Raw genomic sequence first — 22,610 nt, forward strand, 5'->3', positions numbered from 1 at the left:
CGTTGTTCTACTGGGGGACTTCAACGCCCACGTGGGCAGCGACAGTGATGCCTGGAGGGGCGTGATTGGGATTGCCCAAAACATCCATATGAACTGCAGCCATAATTAGTAGGCACCTACATAAGGAACTGTTACAAAGCAATGTTTGCTAAAAAGTCACACACTGCTTGCCTGTAAATTGTTTGTATATTATGTATATTAACATGCATTCAACTGAATACAACGAGTCGGCCTATTTAGTGCTTAATTTGTAGATTATTGTATTATTGTCCTGGAATATCACTTGGTGACATACCCAGCGTGTCATTGTGGGGAGAGGAGGACCTGGAATGAAAACATTTTCTCAGTGACATTAATGGTAGAGCACCTTAGAGGCAAAACGTTAGATGTTGTGTGTTTGTAGCAGCCAGAAAATCACACAAGAAGACATGCATTGCCAAGTGTGAGTTATAAATGCCACAGTGAGCTGGGTCAGTTTGGATGGCGTTGAATGTCGAGCTGAAGTCCACAAAGACCCGTGCATAGGTCCCTGAGGAGTCGAGGTGTTGCAGGATGTAATGCAGTGTCATGTTCACTGCATCGTCCACTGACCTGTTTGCCCGGGAGGCAAACTGCAGGGGGTCTAGCAGGGGGTCTACGGTGTCCTTCAGGTGGGCCAACACCAGTCTTTCAAAGGACTTCATAGCTACAGATGTCAGGGCAACAGGTCTGTAGTCGTTCAGTCCACTGATGGAGGTTTTCTTGGGGACTGGAATGATGATGGAGCATTTGAAGCAGAAGGGGACTTCACACAGCTCCAGTGACCTGTTGAAGATAAGTGTGAAGATGGGGGCCAGCTGATCAGCGCACACTTTCAGGGAGGAGGGGGTCACGCCATCTGGGCCTGGTGCCTTTCTGATCCTTTGTTTTTTAAAGAGGCCATGCACATCCGTTTCACAGATTGTTAGAGGTGGGGGGCTGGAGGGAAAGGTGGTGATTGTTGGGGGAGCAGCTGCTGGATCTGAGGTGGGGAAGGTAAGGGGGGAGTGTTGATTGTCAAACCTGCAGTAGAACAGTGTTTCACAACCATTGTGCCGTGGCACATAAGTGTGCCGTGAGAAATCATCAGGTGTGCCATGGAAGATTATCCAATTTCACCTGATTGGTACTCTCAGCGAGTGGCATGTAGTGACAGACAGAACAATTATACGCTCCTCCACTAGAGGGCAGTATTGCACTAAATATTAAAGTATATAGTCATGCTGCGAGTGAGACAACGCCACAGGTAATAGCGATGGATAAATATTTGAAAAGAAAAAGTGGTCAATCTGACCAGAGTCCTGAAGAAAATTCCAACCCAGATGAAGGCCCTAGTAAACTGAGTTTTTCATTATACTGTATTTCAATAAATATACTTTTTGTGACATTATTGTTTGGTGGTGTGCCTTGTGATTATTCTAATGTAAAATATGTGCCATGGCTGAAAAAGGTTGGGAAATACTGCAGTATAACACATTCAGGTCGTCTGCTAGTTGACGGTCCTCCACAGCAGGGGGGGGATGGTTTCCTATAGCCAGTGATGCTTTTCAGGCTCCCCCACTGTGCACCACACAGACAAGAGTCATTGGCTGAAACCTGAGATTTCAGCTTTTCAGAGTAGCTCCTCTTTGCTGCTCTGATCTCCCTTGTCAGTGTGTTCCTTGCCTGGCTGTACAGAGTCCTGTCCCCACACCTGTAAGCCTCCTCTTTGACATGACGAAGCTACTTGACTTTTACTGTAAACCAGGGCTTTTTGTTGTTGTATGTGCAGAAGAACTTTTTGGCCACACATCCTCACAAAAGCTGGTATAAGATATCACAGTGTCAGTGAGTTCATCCAGGTCTGTAGCTGCAGTCTCAAATCCACTCCAGTCTGTGCAGTCAAAGCAGGCCTGTAGCTCTGTCTTAGCCTCCTCAGTCCAACTCTTCACTGTTTTGACTACAGGCTTTGCAACTTTAAGTTTCTGCCTGTAGGTTGGAATAAGATGGACCATACAGTGATCTGAGAGTCCGAGGGCTGCGCGGGGGACAGAACAATAGGCATCTTTTATTGTTGTGTAGCAGTGGTCCAGTGTGGTTTTGTCCCTGGTGGGACAGGCTTGTTGTCTGTATTTGGGCAGTTTGTGGGAGAAATTTGCTTTGTTAAAGTCCCCTAGAACAATGAGTGGAGAGTCAGGATGTTCTAGCTCCACGCTAGTTATCTGTTCTGACAGGAGCTGTAGTGTGCTAACGTGGGCCTGCGGCTTTAAATAGACTCCCACCAGGATGAAGCTCGAAGATTCACGAGGTGAATAGAAGGGTTGATAACAAGAGTCTCTAGGTCTGTGGTACATGTCCTCTGTAGCACTGACATCTGTGCACCAACTTTCATTTATGTAGAAGCAGATTCCACCTCCTCTCGTTTTCCCGGACAGCTTCTTTACACGACCTGCTCTGTGCACCTGGAAGCCCAGTACTTGTATCGCACTGTCCGTGATCGAGTTGCTCAGCCAGGTCTCCATGAAGAACAAAAAAGCAGAGCGTGCAAAGTCAGAGTTAGTCCTGTTGATGAGAAGAATTTCATCCATCTTGTTGACCAGGGAGCGGAGATTTACCAGGTGAATAGATGGGAGTGGAGTTTGTGTTCCCCTCTGTCTGCCCCGCACCAAGACGCCTGCCTGTGGCATTTTTTCCAGGTCCCATATATTGCCACTGCGCCTCCGATCAGAAAGTCCATGCAGCATTCTTTGTTCACAAAAATTAGAGGAAGGTAGTTCAGTGTGAGTTGTCCAATATTTAACAGTTCTTCTCTGGTAAAAGTAATCTGGTATGAGTTACAAAAGACCAAGAAAACAAAGAAAAACAAGAAACACAAGAGGGCACGAGTAACCAAGGCTGCCATCGCTGTTGGCGCCATTTTATTGTTGTTTTAGACTTATCTAAATATGTGCTAAATCTTAGTTAATGCAGCTTTAAAAAGAGTACAGCCATAACAACAAAAAACTTCAAGTTTTTATGTGGCTATAAGGCTGCAGGATTTCAGCTATGAGAGTATTCATTGTTTGTATTTACAATTTAATGAAAAGTAATCAAGACATACAGTATATTTGTCCTTTCTCTTATTTGCTTATGTTCTGCAGACTTTACATATGCATTGGGTTTGAGGGACAAACTCTGAGGGACAAATCCATGAGAGCTGTTCTGTTACAGTGAAAACATTGGCATTTATTTGGATATCCCTTGGTTGCCATTTGAGCTTGTGCTATTATTTGAGTTTACAGTATTTGTTCATTTGTTGTGATCAGTCATTTCTCAGGATTATATTGTTGATAATTGTTTCTTGGTGCTCACTTTACCTGAGTGTACACTAAAAAATACATTTAAAAAAAGATCTATGTACTTACTTTACAATTAATATTATGCTGAATAATGCAAGGGATGTATTTTATTTCTAATTACAATCTACAAGCAGGCACTTCCTGTTAATCACATATGTATTCTTATATAAGAATGGCACAAATGAAATGGGAAAAGTGTTGACTAGTGTTATACCCCAGTTCTTTTATTGGACAGATCTGAGTAAGGAATCAGTCCGTCTTTCTTGATTTTAGTGCTGGTTTATTTAAAAAAAATATATGAATAAAGATTACAGAACACAATCCGGGTTGTTCCTCCTTCAGACAAGCTGCTGGAGAAGAGAGAAGAAGATCCCGGAAACACAGAGCCTAATACATTTATCAGTTTTGGGCTAACCCCTTACACAGATGAAGTCCGTCCAGCAGACCCCATCTCTTATCTAGAGCTCCACAGGCTTGGAGCAGCTGCATATTACCTAGTCATAACAAAATGAGGTAGCTCGATGTGTGTAGATGTTGTTACGTGGTGCGTAACTAAAACAATCATTCAAACACAAATCTAACACAAGATTAATACAAGAAAACAAATGGTGTCATGGCTTACTGCTAACCTTGAAACAGAGCAGACTAGAGTAGACTTTGAATCTTACTAAATTACATTACTAATACATTAAAGTCTAAGACATTAATGTCTAATAATTATCTGACTGATTTATTAATTTCTAACACTAGGCATGCACCAATCTGATTTTCCCTTTCCTCATACAAAATTCTTATATTGTATGTACTGTAATATTAGTTTGTGTGTTACATCTTACATAAATTTCTCTATGAAACTTTTTCAACTTTATAAAGTCAAGCTGTGCTAATGTTAGCTAACTGCATTGTCAACACTGTGGATTTCAACACTTCCTTTTACATTAAAAATCATTTATTGTGAGGAACGTGCAGGATGTTGTGAGTTTCAGCTGTGATACAATAACATTGAAAAGATCTCATAGCTGCAATTGAGTGGAAGAAAACAGAGAATACTAAAATACTTCATGTTGATTGGCTGCACGATATCATGACCGACTCCAGTCCAACACATTAGAAAGTGTTGTGTGGCTCAGGAGCTTCGGGGCTACAGCAAGTTAAGCATTGGCTACTTGTATGAATATGTGCCTGTGTCTCATTGCCGATTTCAATCATATTAAAATGAATAAATCAACAAAGAACTTAATTCATACTCTTTTGATCAAGTTAGTGGAGAATATGTCCTCAATTGAGATTCTTTCTTTGCTTCCTCCATCTGCTTTCTATTTGTCATATCTTTGATTCGTCCTCATGTTCTTCTCTACACATCACCTTCTGTTTCTCCCTTTTTGTTTTGTTTCCTCACTGTCCATCATCCCACCTGTCATCTGGCAACTTGGCTTTCTTCCCAGATTTGTTCAAAATTACACTTGTGCCTAATCTTTCCTCTTTAAGCCTCCACTCTTGTTTCTGCTTCTCCGCCTTTACTTATTTTTTATGTCCTTCTCTCGTCCACACACCGCGCAAACCCTCCCACACTTATTCTCTCTCTTCTTGCTGCTTCACTTGTCCCCTGTTTTCTTTTGAGACCTCTGAAGTCTGTCTTCATCTCCTGGGTAAATGTCACATCAGTCTTGATAAGAAGGCTCTTTAGCTATGCCAGAAAATCATTTGGTCAGTCCACCATGGAACTGATTTTGGGTGTTTGTCTGTCTGAGTGTGTGCGTGCCATTTTTAACATCTTGCATACATGTGTATGTATGCATTTAGACAGATTCATGTTTACAAGTATCCACATCGGTGAGCTTGTCTTTTTGGTCAGGTTTATGCAGGTGTCCTTTGTTACTTTGGGTGTAGTGTCATCTCTGGCACATGTGGCTGCCTTAGGTCATGGGTAAAAGAAGGGCTGGTGGTGACAGCGTTAACATATGTCGAGATTCAGGAATGAAAGAAATTCCACTGAGGGTGCAGCCTGAAAAATGGAACAACTGATATGAATGTGATCAAAAGAATCAAGGTGAAGGAGGTGGGTGGGGGCAGTGAGGTACAGCCTATAGATCAGATACATAAATACTCTACAGTAATATCAAGGAGGGAGGGCCTGGACTGAACTAATACACTGAAATTTACTGGCCAATATATTCTAATTAATTGAGTCACTCCTGGATTGCAGAAGCCATTCATCTTGCAGCTGAAGTGAGCTAAATCAACTTGCAGGTAATTGAAGGAAAGCTGAGAGGAAAAAAGAGGCTAACAACAAACAACACTCACTGTGGCTTAAAAGATTACATTGCCAGTGCTATGAGATTTTTGACACAGTCCTCCTGTAAAAACAACTCTGTATGTCATTTGTGCCAGCAGCTGTATGTTATTGTTTTGCGACCTCTTGCTACCATAGTAATTGTAATACAAGCAAAAGAGTAAGTTAGGTGATGTAGAGCCAGAAAATTCGCATTAAGCAGAGGCTGGGGTGGATGGCAGGTACTCAAACCACAGGATTTTACTCCAGGTGAGTGGGGTTCAGTTTTAGAGTGTGGTGTGTGTTTTTCAAGTTGTTTTTGTTCCAAAACCGAACCAGGTGTTTTTTGTGACAAAGCATAATGAAACCATGTTGGTTTCATAATCATCATATAAGCAGCATGTTTATAACAGTTTCCATGATGATGGAGCTCTGCTACATTTGCTGTCAAGTTTATGGCTGTTCCCATGATGATTAAAGTCCATAAAGCTTTCTGGTGCAATGTATGTTTTTGTTAAGGTTGGTGGAATTCTTACAATTCTGCCTGCCACCATAGTGGTGTTATTTCAGGCATTGCTGCTATGGGTCACATGAGAGGGATGGGGCAAATGAGTCGTATAGGTTGGAGGGTTAGTAGATTTTTTTTGTTTTGTTTTGTTTTTTGCTTTTATGAGGGGGAGCCAAGTGTAATATAGGGCACTCATCACAAAGGGACATTTCAGTATTGACGATGCGATTAAAGAAAAGCAGCATTATGTGCTCAACAACACCTAATTTCATCTAGCTCAAGATGAAGATGCAAGAAAATTCATGACACAAAATCACTTGATTTGGTGCAATAATGTTATTACACACAAACAATAAGGAACAACACATGTCACCACATGTCATTAGCAAGCTTGATAGAAAGCAATGGTCTCACAAAAACACCGTTAAAAAGAAAAATGTCAGGAAGCATTTGTGAATTACTTGAAAAAAGCAGAATGTAAAAATGCCAGTTACACTGAAAAATGTAATGAGTGAGTGAAGCAAGGCAAAAGGTAAAAGAGAGACAGGAGATGAAAGAGTGCTTAAAGACTGACTGACATTGCAAGAGGTGCAGCAAGAAGGGTGACTAAAGCTCCAGTGATGTCAGACTCAGCTGATTGAAGGGCAATAAAAGGGAAATTTGATGTTTCTTTTGACTTCAGAGTTCTACTGACTTGTGCACAAAGACAAATGTCATAGTGCAGAAGTTAGCAAAATTCCTACTGTAGTCTTGTCTCCAGTTTTTCACTCTTAACTAGGAGTAAACCAGGAAAGTGCCAAATGGGAGTCATCAAAATGAAACATGAGAACAAATGCTTTAGTGGGAAGTGAATCCCTAATTCTGGCAGTGAGGGTGTAGGAGGAAACTTTAGGATGGCAATGGGTAAGGTTGGGAACAATGAACTATTGGATGTGAACTGTGACAGCCTAGTATTAGTTTTAATTGAATACAGTCAACAGAGAAATACTGACATTACCCATCATTTCAAAACAACATAATTGTACATACACTTGTTGTGAAGTCACTACAATTGCCATTACTGCTTTTTTTCATTTCTTGAACTAAATATACATTGCTTAGATGCCTAGTGTTCTGTGTTATGTGTCTTTTGAAAGTGCCAAATGAATATTTGCAGTTCAGTATGAAGACGGATTGTCGATGCTGGTTGGTAGACATGGGTTCCCATAATTTGTTACGTATGGTGCTGAGTGCACAAGCAGTCTTAGCCACTTCATTAACTTTTAATTTCCCATTTGACTAAGTCAGAAAATAGAACATAATAAAATTTTGCAATGTTTGTTGACTGCCATAAGATTTGAACAAGTAACTTCACGACATTCCTCATGACAGTCCTCATTAATGTTAATATACAGACAATATTTGCAATATGGCAATTATATTCCACACTGTCAGTGAGCACTCTATCATGTATGACAGCTTATCCACTAACACACATCAGTCCGTTACAATGGTTTTAATGCTGTGATAGAGACTTCAATGCCAGATCGTCAACAACGTGTTGCAACCGAACTACTGATAACAGCTCTCAAAAATCATTATTTCTTAAAGTCTAATGATTAAAAAAGAGCCCTCACCCCTTGCCAATCCTCCCTGTGTCTCTTTCTCTCTCTGCATCTAGAGCTAATAGATGGGACCCCCACCTTGAAAATCAACCATGGCTCTGGCACAGTGGTGCTACAGTTGCCAGGCAACGTGAATGTGGCCGACAGACGGTGGCATCGGCTGGATGTCCGCAGCAACAGCAAGGTAGGACGCTTCACCCACTTAACATTAACTGCCATATATTTAACAAATAAGCTTCAAGTATATTCACACTGAGCTATACTCAAGTGAGAAAAACATGTTTATTTGTCCTTTGAGTTTTACAGCTTTATCTCTTCCTGTATTTGAATCTTCTTTTTTTACTTTTGGCTAGCAATTTAGTGTCATTCATATGAACAAATTAATTTAGCATTTTTGCATGGGTATTAGCTAAGATATGCCATGTATTAATGCAAAATAGAAACTACAGGGTTTGGCTGTTTTGTGTTTTGCCAGAGATTATCTGAGTTCTGGCTGAGAAGTGTTCAGGTGCTTTTCAGCTGCTGTTACATAAATGCCTATTTATGTCCTTTGCGACTGCACATAGGCACTTTCAAAGCAATATAGTATCAAAAAGTAAAGGACACTAGTATTGAACTTGTTTGTGGATGAGGAAAACACTCACACTATATGAATGTGATGTTGGCTTGATGAGCAGCAATTATACACTTACTGAACGTCCACCCACACCTTTGACCTCCATTTGACATCACCTCATGCAGCATGCAAGTAGTTCTGGATTTGACAGCTACATTACAGTGAGAAATTTGAATGCTTTTTGATACAGCATCATAATGTGCAGTGAAAATTCACTCCTGTCAGAAAGTGTCCAGGAAGCCAGTCCAGTCCCAAAAAGGATGGTTTGGTGATTTTGAGGACATAAAGTAACATCATGTAGAATAACAACATTGCAATAATAGTTGTTTAAAAGTAGCAAACATTAATGTGTCACATTCTTGTTTGATGCAGTCAATTGGGGATTTGTATCATTGTTGTGAACAATTAATACAATCATTTAACCATTGTAGCCTTACAAGTGAGTTTCCAAAATTATTTTCTTACCCATTATGTGCTGCGCAAGCCTATTTGATACATTTACTTCCCAGTGATCCAAATGGGGAAGATGTTAGTTGGTGATTTAGTGTTTTAGAACTGCACAGCACAGTACAAAGGCAGATAATAGCGATGAAAGTGAGACAAATGCTTGCTTTAGCCCTCCTTTGACATTCTCTGCCCAGGATCATTTAAATCGAATTAAATTAGAGTGGAATTAAGCTAATCTTCATTTGACTGAGGACCGCCTGGAGCTCTTCCCCTCCAAGGACTCACACATAACAACTGCTTTGTAGTTCTTGCCCATCTTAAATATCAAGAAGACAGTCAGTGATCCTATTTTTAGAGTATCTTTGATATAACCCAGCCTGAAAGCTTTAAGCATTACGGTCTCACTCTGAGCTTAGGACACTTTAAAGCAGCTGAACTGGCTGCATTTCATTCTTGGTTTGGGAGGTTCAAGCCAACATTGATGAGGACCACTTCAATAAAAGCACAGCAGTCAGAGTCAGACTTTTATCAGCACTCCGCCAAAACAAAAGCCTGGCCCTGTTCAGCACCATCAAAAGCTTTTTTAGAACTTAAAACTGAGTAATTACACAAATGTCACAATTAAATTTGCTTAACTGAGCTGGGTGCACAAAGATCACTAATGTCACCACCCATTTAAAAAATATTGCTTACCTTAAGTGCAGGGTAGCTATTTTAACAAAGGTCATGCCAATAGGGCCCTCGTCTTGCCACTAAACTGACACTGAAATACTGTATGTGTGAAAATTAGGGCCTTTACCAAAACATTCAATTCAGTACTGCACTGTCACTGTGACAAAAATAAAACTCACTAGTTTTATTCATTGTTTTTATTTGTTAAATGTATTTTAAACGTAAGGAGAAACAGCTTCAGGGTCAGGTTCACACTGTCACATGCATAAACACAGTACATTTTTCAGTTTTGAGAATGAGCATCCAAAGGAATATTATACTGTACATGCTTTTTCCCTACTGCAGTAAGATTGATGGCAAATACAAAAAAGTGAAAACATGTGCAATAACCCCTCATTGCTTTACTAAGTGAAATACAATATCCAATTCCACTATGTGAAATACTTTGTGCAATATTTGAAATTCACCATCTTATCTACTATCTTATTTTTGTTGTTATACTATGTTATTCTTACGTAACTTTATTTTTAGACTAAGTGTTCTTTCTGGCTTTTAACTCTTTACTTGACTCCAAGAGAGCCCTGCACAAGAATTCCTATATGCCTAGACTGTCTGTTTATGCATAAATGGCAAATAAAAATTTCGAATCTTGACATGAATGCAGTGAGACTGGGTAATACAGCAGTGTTTTTCAGAAATGCATGTACAGTGGTGTGAAAAAGTGTTTGCCCCCTTACTGATTTCTTATCTTTTTGCATGTTTGTCACACTGTAATGTTTCAGATCGTCAAACAAATTTATATATTAGTCAAAGATAACACAAGTAAACACATCATGCAGTTTTTAAATGAAGGTTTTTATTATTAAGGGAAAACAAAATCCAAAACTATAGAGCCCTGTGTGAACAAGTGTTTGCCCCCCTGTCAAAACACTGGTTTATCGCACCTGAGTTCAATTTCTCTTGCCACACCTGTTCGCAATCAAGAAATCACTTAAATAGGACCTGCCTGACAAAGTGAAGTAGACCAAAAGATCCTCAAAAGCTAGACATCATGCCGAGATCCAAAGAAATTCAAAAACAAATGAGAAAGAGAATAATGGAGCTCTATCAGTCCGGAAAAGGTTATAAAGCCATTTCTAAAGCTTTGGGACGGCAGCGAACCACAGTGAGAGCCATTATCCACAAATGGCGAAAACATGGAACAGTGGAGAACCTTCCCAGGAGTGGCCGGCCGACCAAAATTACCCCAAGAGCACAGCGACAACTCATCCAAGAGGTCACAAAAGACCCCACAACAACATCCAAAGAACTGCAGGCCTCACTTGCCTCAGTTAAGGTGAGTGTTCATGACTCCACCATAAGAAAGAGACTGGGCAAAAATGGTTTGCATGGCAGAGTTCCAAGACAAAAACCACTGCTGAGCAAAAAGAACATAAAGGCTCGTCTCAGTTTTGCCAGAAAACATCTTGATGATCCCCAAGACTTTTGGGATAATACTCTGTGGACAGACGAGACAAAAGTTGAACTTTTTGGAAGGTGTGTGTCCCATTATGTGTGGCGTAAAAGTAACACCGCATTTCAGAAAAAGAACATCATACCAACAGTAAAATATGGTGGTGGTAATGGGATGGTCTGGGGCTGTTTTGCTGCTTCAGGCCCTGGAAGACATGCTGTGATAAGTGGAACCATGAATTCTGCTGTGTACCAAAATATCCTGAAGGAGAATGTCCGGCCATCCGTTTGTGACCTCAAGCTGAAGCGAACTTGGGTTCTGCAGCAGGACAATGATCCAAAGCACACCAGCAAGTCCACTTCTGAATGGCTGAAGAAAAACAAAATGAAGACTTTGGAGTGGCCTAGTCAAAGTCCTGACCTGAATCCAATTGAGATGCTGTGGCATGACCTTAAAAAGGCAGTTCATGCCCGAAAACCCTCCAATGTGGCTGACTTACAACAATTCTGCAAAGATGAGTGGGCCAAAATTCCTCCACAGCGCTGTAAAAGACTCATGGCAAGTTATCGAAAACGCTTGATTGCAGTTGTTGCTGCTAAGGGTGGCCCAACCAGTTATTAGGTTTAGGGGGCAAACACTTATTCACACAGGGCTTTGTAGTTTTGGATTTTGTTTTCCCTTAATAATAAAAACCTTCATTTAAAAACTGCATGATGTGTTTACTTGTGTTATCTTTGACTAATATATAAATTTGTTTGACGATCTGAAACATTACAGTGTGACAAACATGCAAAAAGATAAGAAATCAGTAAGGGGGCAAACACTTTTTCACACCACTGTATACAACAAGAATGCATCGACTTTTGCTATTACAGCAGTGGTATTGTTCTAATTCACATGTGAATCTGTTTTTTTAATCAGTCAGCAGCAGCTTATTCAATCTGGTTGTATGATGACATGAGATCAAAAGCAGCCAGGACAGAGCTGCTGTCCGGAGATTAGTACTGTACCATTCAGCAGCCAAGATTGTAACCACAAACTGTGTTTTAGTAACATTATACAACAAAGCTTAGCTATTAATCATATTACCTAACCAAAGTACTGAAACTGTAACTGTATGGTAGCCTACATGAAAAACAGACAACAATCTGTAACGGATCAACACAAATACTGGATCACTGTCTTTAAGAAGTATTGCCATGGATAGAACTAAAGCCTTCTGAAACTGTCGAATGAAAACTTGCAAAGTTGTAAAAATGAACTGATGTTTTCATATATATATATTTATAGAGTGCAATATTAGACCTACAAACAGCACAGCCATCCATTTTTTAATGGCAAGGCAAATTATAGAGTAGTAGTTGTTTGACAGCTGTTTCAGAGTCAGTTGTACCTGACAGCACCAATATTGTGTACTCTACAATATTCTCTCTTTTCATCATCCTTTACTGTCATGTTCTCTTGACTACTTCCCATCTAAAAGTAAGAGATTTAGAATATGCTTCAGTATATTTATTAAGCATGTCTAACTAAATTATTCAAAGTATAAAGACCATGTTTAGTGCTCCAAATTCTGTATAGGTTTTAAGTCAGTGTCCTATGCTAATTTTTCACTTTAAACATCTAAGTGTAATATTGGAAACAAAAATTCTACTCTTTGGACATACTGTAGAAGCAATTTTTCCTAGGCTGTATAATGACAACATATGAAAGATCTGTTATTACATATGCATAAAAAGTCAATTCAGAGGTTATGTGTTTCAATGCAGGACTAATGGCTAGAACTGTATACTGAAACACTGGCACATATACAGGGTGTTATATCCAAACCAGAGTGGCAGTTTTCAGGAAGTATCCAGTAAGGTCTTTGATTTTTTGCATATGGTGTCCAGACAGTCCATGCGGACATATATTTCTGGCCTGCACGGAGACGTCCACACGGGGTCTGCCTTCTTTTAGCTATGTTGAAGTTTTCCAAGCACTGTGGTACATATGCTGTTGGGGCTTTTTGTTGAGTAGACAGTCATCACGGATCTAGGAAGATAACAAAAATTACATCATTACACCACAGGGGACACATGATGGTATGAATAGCCCTTAGTCGTTAATAACTGCCCTCTGTACATCCTATCATGTCCAATGTAAAACATGGATGCCTACAAACTGTATAAAATGCAGCATCCAGTACAAAGTTAGCATTAGTTGACTGAACAGTAAATTTGATAATCCAGCAGAACGCTCTGGTTACTCCTTATACAGTATATATATGTGGCTAATGTTACTCAAAGGATAAATTATTCCCAAATAAAAATCACAGAATAGCAGAGAATTTTTTTTTCAGTTCACACACAGAACAGACAGCTAGCAGGCCATCAGGAGATATTTGCTGAAGTTGGCAAAAAAGTGTTTTAGAATCACTCACTGCACCTTTAATGTACTCTTCACCATCTTCTGTTTTACTTGTACATACACCACTTGTAGGTTTCAGATGTGAAGTCTTGTTTTTTTGTTTGTGGGTTAACAGGAGGCATAGCAGGCAACAATATTAGGGACTAATGAAAGCAATGGGAACAGAGCGGCAGCTCCCACTATAATGGAGAGAGAGCACTTGACAGCAACAGGAGGTGCTGCCATTAAAATTGGGAGAAATAGGGGTCTTATTAATGCATTTGCTTCCTCTGATTACATTAGTTCTATGTAGCGTATCTTGTTTGTGTTCTCTTTGCAGGAAGTACGTTTCACCCTGGATCGCTGTTCTGGGGCAGCAGTGATGGAAATGGAGGGTCTGGGCAGCTGGTTGACCACAGAGGACCACTCTTCCTGTGAAGTGACAGGCCTTACACCTAACACTGACAGGTACACAAAAACATCTGAGCACATAGTTGCACTTTTGAAAAGAGGTGTAGATTTATGTGTGGGGATATGCAGGAGAAGGTGTGCTAGCATTATACAGTGTGCTTTCAACTGGGGCCACATTTTTACATACAGACAGATGATAGATTTCATTCTTTAATTGGAGTGGTAATGTGCACAAATAAAATAGAAGTGCATAGATTAAATGTATGCCCAACTGCCTTTTGAATTTATTTAATACATTCTAAAATATATAAACATTTCTGGAGAACTTTAACCATTCCTACAGTACTCAGTCACAAAATGTGGACAGACCTACACTGCACTAGCTAAATCATGCACTAAGGTGATAATCTTGAAGATCCTGTGGACAGATATAGATGCCTTATACTTATAAAGTAAGAAAATTCGTTTTGCTCATAGAAAGTATAGAATTTTACTGTTGTACCACACTGTTTGGGCGTGGGCTCATACACACTGTACACCCTTCTTATTTGTCAGATGTCCTTCTCTGAGGCTTGATGAAAATTGATGATAAGTGGAATATGAGTTCTTTTTATCTTTGATGGTATTGTGGTCTTCATCTTAAAGCTGTGCTCATCAATATTTTATATCAACAAAAGATCAAATGACCAAGTGTAATATGTAAGGAGTTGCTCATACAAACTGCCAGAATTATTACCACCCTGCAATTCCCCTCAGCTCTACAGAGTGTCTTCGCATCTTTTAGCACATTGTTTTGTGGTCGGCATGTTTGATTTCCTGTTTTGAATGTTAAAATGCTGATTAGATTAAGGTGGTTAAAAATCAGGGGCTGCAAACATGTCAGGTGGTGTAATCTTATTTTGTTTCAGTGTGTCAACACTTCTGTGGTGTTGCTTTGGATTTGCAAGTCATTCTTACAACTGTATCCAAATGGCAGGGATGTGGCACTGCATGCATTATGTGTAACATGGGCCCCGATGCTCAGTAGTGCCTGTTTGTATAGTATACAGTATGTGAGTATGTCTCTGTGTTTTAGACACCTGAACATGAGCCAGGTTCTCCAGCTCGGTGGTGTGAACGAGGACATACCCTACATCTACCCTCAGCTTCAGCACAAACACTTCACCGGCTGCATCCGCAACCTCATCGTGGACAGCAAGGTAACACACTTGTACATGTAGCAGTGATGCAAACATGCACCCATACATAACCACACAATCATTACACAAACCAGCATGCAAGCACATTCAAACTCACACCTGCACTCTAGCTGATAAATGGATTAATAACAGGGTTCAACATTTACAGTACCCTTGTGCCATGTGAGAGATGTTTTTTACACTTTTAACTGTAGCCTCACAGTGCTTGCAAATGCTGTGCACATGCACTCCAGGGGTAATATGAACCTTTACACTCCTGCCCAAACTGGCTTCAAGTCAAGACTTTCAAAAAACCTGCTACTACTCTCTTTGAGTTAAAAAGTCAAGGACTGCATGCTCAGCCATGACAATCAGAGCCCAGCCTCACCAAAATCCAGATAATTTCTGTATGAAGACAGGACTCAGGTATGACAACCTTCTGTGAACCCAAAGCCTTCTAAGGCCTACTGGTTAAAATGTTATTTCCTGCTGCAATTTTGAGTTTGGCATCAACTAAACCTGTGACCAATTCAGAAATGTTGCCCGTTTTGGTCCTAAACTATCAAGTCTTGCCTGACATAACAGATATTGAGACATAATGTCAGGTTCTTGTTACACTGCATTCCCACAGATTCAGACTGGTTAAGATATATGTATTGGTTCCTGATAATCTATAGCCCCTTTTCCACAGCCTGGTACTGGCTCAGCTCAACTCAACTCTACCCACCTGATTTGTTTTTCCATCAGTCAAATGTTGAGGATAGTACCTGGTACCTGGTACTATTTTTGGTAGGATTTCCGTTGAGCTCCTAAGCGCTCTGCAGCAATGCCAAACGGTGACATATAAACACGGCGGACTACTGATAGGCCAGAGAAAGTCATCATTACTATGTGGCCACCAAAGAATCTAGATGTTTACATGTGATGACACCAGTCACTTGTTCTTCATTCATTCATAACAGTAGCTGCCACTTCTCTTTCATAAGTGTTATAGAGGGTAATACTATATAATATAACTATATATTATTATATATTATGTGAACCACAACATTGTACATCTTATCACGTGGTTCATAGGTTACTGAATGTGATAATACAAGCACCATGGCTAGAGCTATGCCTGCTAAGTAGAGCTAGCTACCTGGCACATTAGCGGGTCAACACAAAACATTCAGTGTTGCCAACTCCTCAGTAAGGAAAGTAGCTATTGGCTGTCCTAAAAGTCACTAAATCATCACCCAATTTGCATAACATTCCATTTGCTTGTAATTGTAAAGGACGCTGTAGGAGAGAGGAATAACGTCATGGGAGAGACAAAAAGTGAGTGAAAACACCCTAAATATGTTTAGTACTACAAATGAACTTTCTTCAGTTGATTCTTGGTTTGCTTGTTTTATATTTTGCCACTGAAATAGGCCATCACTTCTCAAAATAACTTAATGACTTTACTGCTTTGTCTAGATCAACATTACATAAATCAAATTTGTCCTGTATTGTTAAATGTTCGAATATCAAATTTAATCAATTCACCCTCTTTCATCCGGGCTCAGCGGCGGCTTTGCGCATGCGCGATTCATTAGCAGTCTGGACGCAGGGCGGTGTGGGTCTCCTCTCTGCTCTGACTGCAGCTGGAACTGCTGCGCGAAGCTACTGTGAGAGTTTTGGGACGGGGGAGGGGCTCACGGCAGGACCCCCTGTTTGTTGGGGACCGGCAGCAGAATGATACGTGCTTTCACGTCAGTCTCCAGTAACACCAGAGAAAGTCTCCAGTAACACCAGAAAAAGTCGCTAGATTTCTCACTAGTCGCTTTTGACAAAAAAAAGTCACCAAGAGGATTTGGAAAGTCGCCAAGTTGGCAACACTGAAAACATTGGAGAAAATTTGTAAGTGGCATTACTTGGTTAGATTGATCACAATTTGAAAACTAGATTGTTATTTTCCCACCTGGAAGCTATCAAAACGACATAAATGGCATAAATAATAGTCCTAGGATGAAAAGTATACAGCTGTGAGCCTGCCCTGCTACCACCATGGGCCAGAGACTTCATGGCAGTTTCATACGGCATCGCTGTGCCAACCAGCTACACCGCAAGGGACCTATCTGCAGTGGAAAACAATGCACCTGGTGCCAATAGCGAGTAGGACTGAGTAGAGTTGAGCTAGTACCAGGCAATTAGCAATTGAAATGCTTGTGTTTGGGAGATGTTTAGCTTTCTAATCAATGTGTTACTTATTAGGATTTTTTTAAAGATGTAATGTTACATTTGTTCCTTGCTGCTAGTAAAAATGTCTTTTATTACTTATGTGTATGTTTTCAAAGGTGGCAGTTACATTGTGATTTAAACTACCTAGTATGAAATGTGCTCTGCATTTAGATATGCATGCAATGTGATCATGGCATTTTTGCATTCTTTATTCAAAGAAGGCAAGTGGGAGGGAAGCAAGGATTGTCATCTTTTATGACACATTCGTAGGAGGCAAGAGAAAACTTTGACAGCTTGTTTTTACTGTAGTAGTGCTTGCAGCCACACTGAACACTGTGCCAGTGACTACTTCAAATTGGATGAGAGAAATGAGCAACTAACAGTACTGCAGGAGTGGATCTTGCTGGACTGTTTCAGTGAAACCATTTTTTCAAATGATCAAGGGGAGAATCTTGCATAAATGCATGTTCTCTTTTTGAAATAAAGAACCATATGTGGTATCAGAAGTATGATCATGACGATATGGTTTATTGCAGCTGAGCGGGACATTTAATGCTGAATAACACGTACAGTATGCCTAAACCATATGGGAAAACATCCCTAAACACTCCCTGAAATGAAAGATAAAATTCATTCATACAACCAAATAGAACTGCATCTCTAGCTAAAGATGTACCAATTCACTTATTCTCTCTTGATACCAATTCATCTCCTCATCTTGTAAACATTTTTCAGCTTGTGCAATTTGAAATCATATTGTTCTAGACATTTTGAAAGTTGTATTTTAAAAATCACAACAGCAACTAAGTTACTCATGCTGTTTTTTTTTTTTTGTATATCTGTTTACATAGTCACACTGTGGGGACTAGATATCCTTATGGGGACAAAAAAACAAGTCCCCAAAACATAAATCATTACAGTTTAGAATGATTGCTTAGTTTAAGGTTCGAGTAAGGATAAGTTCAGGGTGAGGGCTAGGGTTAGGCAAGTTTTGATTACGGTTGGTGTATGTCTCCAGGAAATGAATGTAAGTCAATGTAATGAGATATCCTTATGGGGACAAAAAAACAAGTCCCCAAAACATAAATCATTATAGTTTAGAATGATTGCTTAGTTTAAGGTTCGAGTAAGGATAAGTTCAGGGTGAGGGCTAGGGTTAGGCAAGTTTTGATTACGGTTGGTGTATGTCTCCAGGAAATGAATGTAAGTCAATGTAATGTCCCCTGAAGTTATGGAAACACAACACGTGTGCTTGTGCATGTGCGTGCACATGTGTGTGAGTTGTGCATAAAAAAAGATAATAGTGAATTAAGGAATGAGGTTGAGTTTGCCTTGAGTCGGTGTCAAAGATATTCTTGTTGATGTTCAGGAAACAAATCTGGAAATAATCAGCCTAACAGCTCTCAAATAATGATAAGTAGGCAAAAATGTGAAACTTCTCTCAGTTCTATAGCAGCTTATTAAAGCCAGCCATATAACTCTGCTACACATGAGCATTTAACACACCTGGGCCCGTGAGTTATTTGATAAATCCTACCAGGAAAAAAGTCAAGCTATTGGCCTCTTCTGGCCAGTTCAATTTAATGAGGTCAGTATCTGCAAGAGCAGGATTCAGTGTGTAGGACTGGTGCATCATTGGCCCCTGCAGGATTATATTTCATAGTACGCACAAGAACTGTCAACATTAGCGTAATTCTTGTTTTAAAGAGAAACCTTTCTGGTTATATTTTGCTAATTTTATGAGATACTTTCACATTAAAACATATTTTTCATATTATTATGACATACTGCATTTTCTTGTTATAACTGCATAGGCTATTTTATCGTTATAACAACATAGCCTACTGTATTTTCTTGTAATAACGTGACCCCTACACAGCTTGGAGTGAGTGCAGCACACACACTGGCTTTGAGAAGCGCCTCCGTAGCTGATTCAGTTCAGCAGCCTCTCTCTCATCAGCACCTGTCATACCAACTTTCCACACAGGGACCAACGTTGTGCACCAGCTGCTCTTTCACTGATCTGATACTTAAATCTGTCCGCAAAATAACAAATGAATGCAGCTCATGAGATGTGATAAATCAAAAATACTCTGCAGGTCCCAGTATAGGCATTATTGACAGTGGGTAAAGTCAATGTGTGCGCTGCTGTCACTCACTCCAAACTGTGCATAGCTTACATTAGGGAGTAGAAATGATGTGATCCTCTTTAGAGGTGTGTAATATCATACCTCTTCAGGCCATAAATGTGAAACTATATTTCTGTATGTTGATTGTATAGTGACCGCCACACGCAGTTGTAAAACTTGCAAAACTATTTTTAAAAATGTACGCACAGTGCGTACAGGGTTACGGCTGCAGGTGCCACTGTGGTGCATTATTATTTATCTGTCACACGTTGCATCATTGGAACTGGCTGCAATACACACACTGATCTGTTTGCAGTATCAACACAACTGTTAGAATGTGACCAATGAGAGCAGTAAACTGACTTTTTAAGTTTGGTCAAGGATTTCTTTTCTGTTGTTTGCTAAAACAGCAACATGTATTTAATTACTGTATATTCATAACACCATGTAAATGTGTCATACAAATTATATAATAACAAATCTCCATGGGGGGGGGGGTTACTGAAGGGATGCAACAACCCAATAGGTCTGTGCGAAAGGGAGACATACTGTTGTGAATCTTGTCTTCAATTGAAAAACAACCCCAGTTAGTTGGTCACATGAGAAGACTTGTTCAAGACATTTTTGTCTGCCAGCCTGGTTTGGTGGAGGCAGCCATGGGGCCTCTTAGGGCAGTAAGTGTAGCTTGTGGAACTGTAATCTTGTTACCTTCACTAGCAAAATTTATCTGTATCCATTCTATGAACCTTTTTAAAGCTCTATTATTAAGATGTAGAATTTCAAGGCTGGGGCTATGAAAGGATGTACATTTCACCTGCTGCTGAGACACTGGTGGTTGCAGAAGGCTTGTAGCTGTGTACCTTAGCTGGGGACGTACAGTAGCAGGAGGCTGCACTAACGTTATATGCTAATGAAAAAATCTGCATGATGTGTGTGGGCAGACAGGAGAATAATAAATCTCCAAAGAGCAAACAACAGTAGGCGTACTGATGATTAATAATGTTGATGGACAATGTAAGATTTTCCTGTCCCCCCCTTGGTTGTGTTTTTATTATCACAGAATGTACTAATATGTCACATGCGTTGCTATAGCAACAGCATCTGTTTTTCTTAAGGTTTGAGCACCGGTAATGTGATAAAGGTAGTTGACATTGATAGACACACTTGCTGTAGCTGAGCACTGTGTACACAGGATGTCTCTATATTTGTCTGTGACTTTACAGTACTTCTGTGTCTGCATATGTATTTGATCACTTAATCCTGTATTTATGTATTTTTCTGCATTAGCTTTTTTTAAATCTATTTATTTATTTACCTACTTACTTATTTTTGCATTTTATGTTTTGGAGCCAGGCAGAGATACAACATGGCAGGAACATGTCAGCTTCATTGAACCTTTATTGTGCCTTGTGGTTTTAGGTAATCATTATGTGATGTGTATAGAAGAAGAAAAGATTAAACTAGACCAGGCCAAATTGCAGATGTACATGAAATGAGAGAGGAAAAGATTTTTCAATTTTATAAATGCGTTTCTATTCTGGAGTTGGGTCTCTCCCCTTTGGCTGTCATACGCCATTGTCTGTTTTTAACTCTCCATCCTTGTCAAGTTATTTTTCTGCTTGTCTTTCAACCCTTCAACTCACTGTCTAACATTTCTGCTTCACATTTTTCTGTGGTTCTGACATAACTGTCTCCCTATTTTTCACATAAGTGTGGAGGTTTGCAGTTACAGGAGCTGGACTAATGGCTTTTTGAATGCTAGTGACTTTCAGATGAAGTTTCTCAGCAAAATGTTGCAGCAAAGACTTGCGACTTGATTCTGGACCAAAGTTGAAAACATCTGTAGACACTATGCTAAAGTTAAATGTTGAGACAGCATCTGCTGCTTTTACTATATTTTTCAGGAAACTATGGTCCAGATGTTACATTGCATTCATTTGGCAGACAAACACGGTAGGAGCAATTTCAGAAAAGTGCCTTTCTGATCTCAGGCCAAAACTACAAATGGGTGACAGTTTAAATGAAAAAAACTGAATAAATGAGTGAAGCCACATACTGTAATGCATGTTCCCAAGCCATGGACATTTTTAGATCAGTGTGGTAGACAGCTCTTTTAACTCTTGAGAAAGTACATTTAGGGGCGAATTGCCAATACCAGACACCTTTCCATCAGTCTCTGCTATATGTTAATGATGGGTCTAGTTTGATCATGTTAACTTTAGAATCTTTAAGGTTTTCTCATCTCATCAAAACTAAATTGGATTTTTTATACTCTTACGTCACGTAAACAACAACAAGAGCTGATTTTTTCTTATCGTAAGGAAAACCTTAATGCTATAACATAATGATACAATGTAAAACATAATGTACATTGATGAAATTTTAGACAATAGTGTTCAGATTTTGTTACAGTAGGTTATTAAAGGTTCTTTCTTTGTCTCAACATGACAGTCCAGTCTCGATCGTGTTGTTTTTTCCCCTTGTTGTCATATAAGAGCTCATGGTGGCCAGCACCTTACTGTACACTTTGATGTAATAGTATGATGGATTTTCATATAATTTTTTTTCACCTGAATTTCAAATGCTTTCTTAACCTGATATTCAAATATGCTCTCTGAGTCTGACACTGAACTTTATTTCTGGATGTTACTTTGTCATACCACCTAGACACTATGAGGTTCAGCACTTTTTGGTGAAACTTTGTTTGCTGCACAGCACACCTACAGTTGTATACTTTGTATTTTGGTCTGGAATTACTTTTTTCATTTCCTGTAGGCTGAGTCACTTTATACCCAACACCTGAAATTAATCTTTGCAAATAGGGCGGCCTGGAGTGTCTCTGAGTGGGGGTGTGACAGCAGAAGCCACAATTTGTAATTTAAGCAGCAGCAGCAGCAGGTGTATTTTTGCATTGAACATATCAATCTAAGTGTTTTGCTCGGATACACACACACACAAACACAAACGTTGTGCTTCCATTATTTCAGGGGGCATTCCATAAACTTACATTCATTTCCAAGAGGCTTACCCTATCCTTAACCATAACCACTACCTGTCTAGTCCTAACCCTAACCTTAAACCAAGTCAACACTCTGAAATGCAATTTATGTTTTGGGGACTTACCTTTTTTTCCCATAAGGACATTGAGTCCTCACAAAGTAACTGTATAAACAGATTTATGTCTCCACAACATGAGTAATATCAGGCCACACTAACATCAAAATGACACATGCACAGGTAAATCAATTGCAGACACCCAAATGTGTCTTTTAGTCATTGGTTGCTAATGCCTGTTTTTCAGTCCTCAACATGATCGGCCCAAACCCAATAAGCAGAGGAGCCCTAGTTTTTAAAGGTCAGCAACCAATTAGATGCCTCTTTGCTGGAGGTCA

At 39.7% G+C, this 22,610-nt stretch overlaps 1 protein-coding gene across 1 annotated transcript in view; it reads left to right on the plus strand.

Annotated features, from left to right (window-relative positions):
• LOC109963402 (neural-cadherin) overlaps positions 1-22,610 on the plus strand; it is a 439,917-nt gene that overhangs the window by 337,412 nt on the left and 79,895 nt on the right. The window contains exons 28-30 of the mRNA XM_020605911.1: positions 7,776-7,903; positions 13,636-13,763; positions 14,782-14,905. Coding sequence (XP_020461567.1) covers positions 7,776-7,903; positions 13,636-13,763; positions 14,782-14,905 — 380 coding nt within the window. The remainder of the gene's footprint in view (positions 1-7,775; positions 7,904-13,635; positions 13,764-14,781; positions 14,906-22,610) is intronic.

Source organism: Monopterus albus, unplaced genomic scaffold (assembly GCF_001952655.1).
Source record: "Monopterus albus unplaced genomic scaffold, M_albus_1.0 scaffold73.1, whole genome shotgun sequence".
NCBI classification, from domain to species: Eukaryota; Metazoa; Chordata; class Actinopteri; order Synbranchiformes; family Synbranchidae; genus Monopterus; species Monopterus albus.